A 9,752-nucleotide genomic window follows, 5' to 3' on the forward strand; every position below is an offset into this window, starting at 1 on the left:
AGTTTTATTGTTTAATTTGATTAAACTTGATTCATAAAAAAAGTTGGATAAATAATATTACTTTTTTTAAATTAATAAAATTATATAATAGTCTTAGATGAACATTAATAAATTTTATTTATTAAATTATATATATAAATAATGCATATAAAAATTTGACCATTGAAGTAGATAATTTAGTATTTTTACTTGAATGCTTACAACAACAACAACAACAACAAAGCCTTATCCCACTAAGTGGGGTCGGCTACATGAATCAAACGACGCCATTGTGCTCTGTCATGTATCATGTCTACAGAGAGGCCGTTTACATGTAGATCTCGTTTGACCACCTCATGGATGGTCTTCTTAGGTCTTCCTCTGCCTTTCGCCCTTTGTCCATCTTCCATCTCATCCACCCTCCTGACTGGATGTTTTATCGGTCTTCTTCTCACATGTCCAAACCACCTGAGACGCGATTCAACCATCTTTTCCACAATGGGTGCTACTCCAACTCTCTCCCTTATATCTTCATTCCTTATTTTATCCAATCGCGTGTGACCACTCATCCATCTCAACATCTTCATCTCTGCCACACTCAGCTTATGTTCGTGCTCTCCTTTAGCCGCCCAACACTCCGTACCATACAGCATAGCCGGTCTTATAGCGGTGCGATAGAATTTACCTTTAAGTTTTAAAGGCACTTTTTTGTCGCATATAAAACCAGATGCATTCCGCCATTTTGACCAACCTGCTTGGATCCTATGATTTACATCATGTTCAATCTCTCCATTATCCTGTATCATGTTCAAGCATTTTTTTACTTGAATGCTTAAAGAATATTTTATCATTTTGTAGTAAAATTGAAATTTTAGCCTTGTTAAAACTCAAATTAAAATTATAATGTATACTATAATCAAACATGATTAAATCTGCAAAAATTTTAAGTAGGGTTTTATAATTATTTTAATTTAAATTAAGTAAAATAAGGAATGAAATAATAATAAATAATAGTAAATAATGAATTAATAATTAATTTTGTTTTGAAACAAAATACTAATTATAAGAAGAAAACTAATCCTTTAAGAATCTTAATTAAAAGCCGCTCTAAATATATTGGCTAAATAGATAAATATATAACAATCAAGGAATAATAATCATATTCTAATAAAATTAACAATTTTTTATTAAAAAAAATTAAATATATGCCTTTAAATTACGGCTTAAAATACAGTTTTTTATTTTAATTTTTTAGGATTATTTTTGTTAGGCCTATAATCTATCCTAATATTATTATTATTGTCGTAACATTGACAATAATAATAATAATAATAATAATAATAATAATAATAATAATAATAATAATAATGACAAAAAAAAGTTGCAAAAAGGATATATCAAAATTTGTCCTATTTACTAAATTTTACTATTTACAAACTGATCCTTAAACTTTTGACTATTTTCATTTATTTCTTGGGCCATCAAGATCCAGATTATACTTTCTTCTCCTAAGAAAGCTCCTTCATCGAGTAGCATGTAAATTTATGTTTGATGCATCAAGCATAAGAATCTTAGTAAACATATGTGGTATTATAATGTTTAAGATAAAGTATAGTATATAATTTGTATACCCTTTCATTATTTAGTATAGCACAGAAACAGTTTCCGGTATGTTATAAATTTAGTGTCAAATATATTGTTTTCACATCGTCAGAAATCAAACATCGTCAGAAATCGATACTTTAGATGGAAATAAAATAATAAAGTAAATACGTAATATAATTTAAATCATGAAAACTAATGGAAATTTTAGAATTTATTCACTTCTACAATATTATGATACTAAAATTATGTGAGGTTATATAATTCAACCAGAGATAAAGACTTGCATGCAACAATGTGTATTAGACCTTAATGTCAACAAACTTATATATACTAACTAGTGTATCTAGATTCTTTTGAATTTAAGTTTTTAATATTATAGAAAAAATATTTTTTATATATTATAGAATTTAGCTATTTTATACCCACCACACTTTGAGATTAATAATAAAAAATTTTATTTTTTTATATATTTAATGCATTAAAAATATTTAAAAAATAATTTTTCATTAATTTTAATAAAATATTTTTTATGATATTCTTAAAATATACTCTTAAAAAATATGCTGACAAAATCTTATATTACATTATAACAAAAAGTATTTTAGGAAAAAAAATTAAATATCAGTCCTTTTTATATTTTTATTATATATACCGTATAGATATGAGTAATGTTTGTCAAAAAATAGAGCATGTCCATGAAAATGCAAAATTTACATTATTGACACTAATGAAATACTAAATATTTTACTAAAATATAATATAACAAAATTATAAATTTGGATAACCACTTTATTTTGATCAAATTTTTAATGAGATATAAAATAGTAATTAGTGATGCTGCTTTATTTTAACTCAAATCTCTCCTAAAGAAATGTTAAATAGATAATCACTCTACTAAAATTAAATTTTTAACATAGAAATATAAAATAATAATTTGTGATACTCCACCAAAACTAAATTCTAATATACATCCAAAATACAAAGACCAAATAGTGTAATTACTCAATCCAAAATACAAAGAGAGGATATCAAAAAAATACAAATCAATATTCTCTAATCAAAAGAGTGACTAGTAACTTAGTATACAAAACAAATGTGGAGACACAACACAAAAAAAATCTTATAATTTTTTCTTTAACATTCACTAACTACATTTTATAACTCTTGCACTACAATAAAGTAGTCAGATTTATCGATGAATTTATCAAAAAATACGTCGATAACTTGTTTATCTTTGAATTTAGTGTTGGAATAAATCTAACAGTATAAATTTCGCTGACAATTATTTACTGATATATTTAGTGGTGGATATAACTTTTAATTGCGAAATTTTAGAGCTTGTTACTATCAGATTTTTTTTTTATAAATCTCACAGTAAATTTATATTTTAATTTTTTTCTAAAATTTATTTAAAAATTTAATATATAATTTTAAATATTTAAATTTAATAATTTTTAAACTAACAAAATTCAAAATTTTATAATTTCTTATAATAATTTGTCTATAATTTTTAGTTGAAAGTTTACAAACAAATTTAAATACCAAAGTTTATTATTTAAAAAAAAAGAATTCAATTAAGTAGAAAAATCATATTTAAAATGCACCAATTAACTAACTAACAATTAACTAATTTATCGTCTACAACATCAACTATATATTGCCATAAATTAAGGTAATACAATAGCCAAATCTAATACTAATTCATAATCAATAAAAATGTCAACTATTATTAATATTAATCATCTGAGATAATTTTAAAAGTCAAAAAATAAATAAGTTCTCTTAGTTACTCAAACTTTAATAGTAGTTCTTCAATTAAGTTTGATAAAACTTAATTTGTCAAGTTATTATTTTGTAAAAATCTTAAACAACTAAAGAGAGTTCAATAAAAAAAACAAAAAATAAAAAAGATAAAAGAATTACAGAGATAATAAATTCATAATCAATAATAAACAGTAAAATTGAAGAAAATTAAAGTATGAAAGATAAACTAAAAAGAAGAATATGAAAAAAAGATAAGATGGAGTTTTCTTTTCTAAAAAACCTAACCTAAAAAGTACAATAATAGTAAAAGAAAACTACTAAAACTAAAGTTGAAACAAGGAACAGAATAAACTTACCAGATGTGAATTGTCATCGCTAAAAATTTGCTGAGATCTAAAAAACAGAAGTAAATAATCACAAGTGAGAACCTAACGGTTTCTAATAGGATTTTGAAATCAAATATATAGAACTACATAACGAGACACTGGCTCTAAATATCTTAAGTCACAACTCTAAATCTCCAAACCTAGAAGCCAATTTAAACCATTAGCGTGACTTACCTTTTTATTAAATTTAACTTTCACTCGTTGATCTAACTTTTTTCCTTTTTTTAAATTCGATTCTTTTTCTTTCTTGCCATAATCTAGATTGAAACTTAGGGGTATCACTAAGATTCAACATGTCCTCTGTCTCTGTTACCTCCCCACACTCGATAAACACAAGCAATTTAAACAATAACAAGCACAATAATTCATAAATAAGTCATGTAGAACAAGTAGCATATATTCAATCAAATAGACAAATCCAAAAATAGTTCTAACCATAACACATCAAATTACAAGGATAGTGCAAACTAACCACAACATAAAATTAACATTAACGTCATTGAAATTCAAAATTTTAACAAATAATTTACATCAAATATCAAGCAACAGTAATAATACCAGTACTATTATTTGTATAAATTTTAGAATAATTATTATCTAAATACCTAATCGCTGAAATAGATAACCTTTTCAATTCAAAATTCTTTAACATTCTAAATGAATGATATCTAAATTACAAAGCAGTCGCAAAATGATAAAAATTATAAAAGAAACAGTGAAGAATTTACTTGAATGGAGAAATGAAGCATCCACAGGAGGAAGAACCAAAGGTAGAGGTGGACTTGAATGGTGGTTCAAAAAAGGGGATTAGGGCAAAAAAGGGGTTAGAATTTTTATTAAAAAAAATGAAAACAGAATAGAATAAAAAGAGGGATAAAGACAACCTATCTGGACGACAGAGGAGAGACATAGCTCCGGCGACAGAGAGGCGATAGTGGCAGCTCTTCCAACGGTGGTGGAGACAGATGGAAAAATTTCGCTTGAGGCAATGAAACATGATTCAAACAACTTGACACAAATTTTAGAGAAGAATGGAGGTGGGTTGCACTGGCGGAGGGTGGTCAGAGGGGCTGTCAGAAGATGTTGTAGGGGAGAGAGAATAGAGAGGAGAATGGGGGAGAGAGAATGGTGTTCTCAAAAGTGAGGGAGATGGCTGCACATTTTGAATTTAGGTTAGATTTATCGGAGGATAAATTTCACGTTTATCTCGACGCCAATTTTTCTTATTTTTTCTCTAATTATTACCGACGAATTTACTGTCGAAATATCAAATCCGACGATAGCTTTTGTATTCGACAAATTTATTGCCAAATCTGCTAGTAAATTCACTGGTAAACTTGCCGCTAATATTCGATGCTAGATCCGACAAAATTTAACATTTTTCTTGTAGCGTTAACAATATAATATTTATAAATTTAAGGTCAAATTACTATTAGACCCAAAAATACATCCAACCAAACGACTTGCAAATAAGTTGTCGTAAATGATCATAATATAAAAATTAGTTAACATTTTCGATTATAATATAACATGATACTTGTAATTAGACACTTGTAATTTGGTTCATGATGATTCTACTATGTTCTTCAATTTGATATTTGTGCAATTTATCCGCATTCATTTCTAACACATAGGTAGATCAAAATTGATTTTGACTTTTTTATAATGTTAGGTTAGGTAATTAATTTTTTTCGATTAACATCAATCAATCTTTTAAAATTATTTAATTTAATTTAAAATTTAAACATATATTATAATTTATAAATTTTAAATTCTAAATTCTAAATTATAAATCTAAATATAAAATTGACTCATATTAACCTACTAAAAATTAATTTCCTATATTTTTAATTGGGTGATCTTTGAGTTCTGCAGATAGTATATGCTACTAGTAATAAAACTCTAAGTCTCTAACATCACTTCTTGATATAAACAAAAAAGGGAAAGAAATTGAAATTCAGTTTACATGAGTGGTGTTTCAAGGGTTTTTTAAGTTTTGACATGCCACTTTGCATATATTAATAAAGGAATGTTAATGGGAATTTATTATTGAGTATATTAGCACAGAGGCACTGTAATGTCTGTATTTGCGGCGGTGCAATCACTGGATTTTAATGCCAACAAGTTTCTTAACTACAATACACTACTACATAATGCTATATAGCCACCACTTTATACATATCATTCTTTTTAACATGCATTCATGTAACTACTGTATCAATAATCAATTGGTCCATAAAATATCGTACCCTATAAATATGTACCCCATTATTATATTATGTGTGTAGGTTGTTACATGTTAGAGACACATGTCGTTGAAAATAGTTTCTAGATCAGTACATGTCATTGTTAAGGGTTATATTAATAATTAGTTATGACTCTGTACAGTTGAATTAGTATTTGAAGCGTGCAAATTAAACTAATCCAGGCAGTGCAAGAATTTCTAAGAGAAATTAACGCTGTATTTGCGTCTTAATCTTCTACTTCACTCTGATTAAAAATAGGTAAAAATTCAGGTGCAGTCAATTTCACGTGAAATTGATAACTGAGAGTCGTTAGATAATTTGACTGATTTGATTAATTTTTTATCTAAAAATTCTCAGTTATTAACTTCAGGTGAAATCGACTGGACGTGAGTTTTTACTTAAAAAGTATTGGTTCCATTTCTAACTTGTACTATATGTAGCTTGCTAGTTAGCTTTGACTATGCTATTTAATTATTTATTTATTTGATTTGTTTGCATTCGTGTGTTTTTTCTACACACATTAATTAAAATGAGCAAACGTCAAACATGTACCATCTCAACATGGAGTCTCCTATAATATACATAATTATCTTTCATTATAAACAAGTTTTGTGTTTAGTTTTAGTCGTGTGTTTGTTTCAAAGAATTTTACTTTTTTAGGAATTGTTTATTTTATAAAATTATATTATTGTCATGTTTGTTTAAAATATTTTAGTCTAGTTTGTAGAAATAATTTCTTATTCAAAATATAAAATTTTATTCTTATTCAAACAGATGGGTATTCGATATTTCCATATCAAAGGAATGAAAATTAAAATATAAAAAGTACTATTATATATTACCTCCCTAAATTATATATTTCTTATAAAAAAATCTCCTCATTTTATTGATATTGAGACTGTTTTAGAAATTTAAAATTTATTTTTGGGAATATGCATAATGAAACAAATGTATCACTAAATAAACAAACATTTTATAATATCGAATATAAAATTATTTCAGAGAACAATGAAATATATATTATTAGTCTTGAAATAAAACATTCCAAGGTTATTAGCATAGGAAAAAATAATTATTTTAAAATGTTTATTTTCGACATTTAATAATTGTGTTAATAAATCATTTAAAAACATCTTTGACATCATTAATTATAAAAAAAGATCTAAAGCCACTTTTTACGAATTCCTAATTATTGAAAAAAAAAATATATTGACAATATTAATATTAATTTTCGGCTATTTTTGTTAATGAAAATTAGTGTTAATAGTAAGGATGACCACATCAAAAGAAATTGATATACATATATATGGAATAATTGACTTGCGTAACCGTAAAGAACAAGTATTTTTTAAAACAATTAAAGGATATACAGATTTTTACTGTACAAATTAAAATCACATGTTGATGCAATAAGAAAACAACTACTGCACCTTATGTCTCTTTATAATTAGACAGTCAAATACATATATTTGCATTGATTTTTACATCTATAATAATATATATTTTGCTAAGCAAAATAGCATAATAAAGATAAATGTAGTAATAATAACAATAGTAATAATTAAGAGAACCACGGTGACATGTAAAAGGTCAATTAAAGATAAACTCAATATTAATAAGCTCGTTTTCTTTGTTTTTCTTGCTTGCGTTTCCATGGGACCATTTGCTTAAAGCTTTCATAAATGCTTGCCTGCAGTTATAAATAAAATTAAATACTAAATGTTACAAGCTAATTCATAATATATATAGTATCTGTGATTAAGATATATCAAAACCTAACCTAATCAATTTTAATCAATAAAGTAATTTATTACACTACTATCCAGTCGGTGCAATTTCCTCTGTAGCAATGAATTGAAAGTCCGGCTTTTGGGCACCAGAAAATATAGATGCTTTATCAGCCTCATGTATTTTCTTTATGAACAAATTAAAATTAAGAAAAAATGTCAATCATAAGTGTAAAGTGTATGACTATAATAATTAACCTTTTTTTTTTTATAATATTAAACTATGCTGGTTAGTTGTAGCCACCCCCCTAAACAATATGACCAAATGCAAAGACATATTTTTTGTCAAAAGTTAACTTTATGATTTCGGCCCCTGGAAATGACTAGTAACAAACAAAAAATAGCTATTTAATAAATATTAAATAAAATAAATTTTGATTTTTTTTCTATAATATTATCGTTCTACTACCCATGCCCCCCATATGTGTTTTTATAATGCATACATAACTAATTGTATTCTGAATTATTTATGCCACGAAATAATTTTATAATTTACAACTAAAATTATAATATATCTAAGTGAAAATTGAAGAGTAAGAAAATGAAATGATTAATTACCCAAAAATGTGAGTTTGTGTTGGGGTGGTTGTTAGAGAGGCTCAAGTAGCGGCGTGGGAATTTAACCTTCTTATTATGATGAGGAGGGAAAAAGTCGAAAGTGCCCTCGGGATGATGGTGGGGGATGTTGGTGGAAGTGGGAAACCTTGCAGACCCAAAAGTGGAAAAAGAATTGTGAGTGTCGCGGGGAGTTCTGTAGGAAGTGGTGAAGGACATGGCCCGGCCCACGTAAGGCCCAGCCAAGACGGTGGTGGGAGAAGGCACGTCCATGCTGGACACTTTGTTGTTGGAGTTGGAGTACTCTAAAAACAACAACCTCGGAGGAAGCTCCAACGATCTGTTGCTATCCTTTTCGTTTGTGTCCACGTGGCAAGGCTGCCTAGGCTTACCGGGTGCTTCCTCCCACTTGAAAGGCACGGACACTGGCGCCGTGTGCGGCGGAGGAGGGGGAGAGTCCGGCGGTGTGGTTGGGCGGGAGGAGATGAGCATGGACAACCTTGAGTGTGGTGATGACTCCATCTTTCACTTTATGGCAACCAAGTCAAGTGGGTTTCTGTGCTTTTATAGAGATGCAAAATTAATGATAGGGACACAAGTATATTATTCTTATCTTTCTTTTTTCGGTTATGCTATGGTTACACTAAAATTAACTATTAGTATAAAATATATGTTAAAAATAAATTAAATTATACATATATTTATATACAAATATATTAATAATTGATTTTAGTATATAACTAATAATTTTATCTTTTTTTTAAGGTCACATTAGGAAAATAAATAGACCAATTTAATATTCATTAAAAATATTGAATTAGTTTGAATTCTCTATGATTAAATTTTTTATTATAAAAAGAATGATAATTTATTCTTAGCAAAGCTACTATATTTATATATTACCAGTCAATTATGTTATATGATAGTAAATTTTTAGTACTTGGGTAATTATTTATATCATCCTTGCATTTAATTAATTAACAATTATCTAAAAAGAACATATAGAAAAGGACTAGATGGTTATAGTTATACAAATAGTAATAAGATTGTTTTTGTTTTAATTTTTTATAGAGGTGAAGACTCTGAAAAGTCTGTAAAGGTGGTGAGATAAATTTGAGTTTGGTATGGTTTTATTATTATGACTTTGGTGGTTGCAATTGCGAAAAGGAAAGAAAGTGTTCACTCTCTCTGCCCCTATTTCAAGGTAACAGTGACTCCCTCACTTATTATTGATTTCATTCGTTTGGTAAATTTAATTAAATAATAATCATTTCTTATTTCCTACGGTTCTATATTGATTATTAAGATTATGATCTTGTGTAAATTTAAAATGATTGATGATAACTTGGATGTGGAAGCAAATTAAGAGTAATAATAATAAAAATTGATTGATCTTAATCCTCAACGGTTTTATTCACACATTTTCGATC

General features: G+C 27.1%; 1 protein-coding gene across 1 annotated transcript; it reads right to left on the minus strand.

Annotated features, from left to right (window-relative positions):
- Nucleotides 1-7,505: 7,505 nt before the first annotated feature.
- LOC112705896 (uncharacterized) lies at nucleotides 7,506-8,874 on the minus strand. Its single transcript, XM_025756910.2, has 2 exons — nucleotides 8,326-8,874; nucleotides 7,506-7,670 (listed from the first exon to the last, which is right to left on the minus strand). The coding sequence occupies exons 1-2, from the start codon at nucleotides 8,842-8,844 to the stop codon at nucleotides 7,593-7,595; spliced, it is 597 nt and encodes a 198-aa protein (XP_025612695.1). The 5' UTR covers nucleotides 8,845-8,874; the 3' UTR covers nucleotides 7,506-7,592.
- Between the last annotated feature and the right edge of the window lie 878 nt (nucleotides 8,875-9,752).

Source organism: Arachis hypogaea, chromosome 8 (assembly GCF_003086295.3).
Source record: "Arachis hypogaea cultivar Tifrunner chromosome 8, arahy.Tifrunner.gnm2.J5K5, whole genome shotgun sequence".
Classification (NCBI taxonomy): Eukaryota; Viridiplantae; Streptophyta; class Magnoliopsida; order Fabales; family Fabaceae; genus Arachis; species Arachis hypogaea.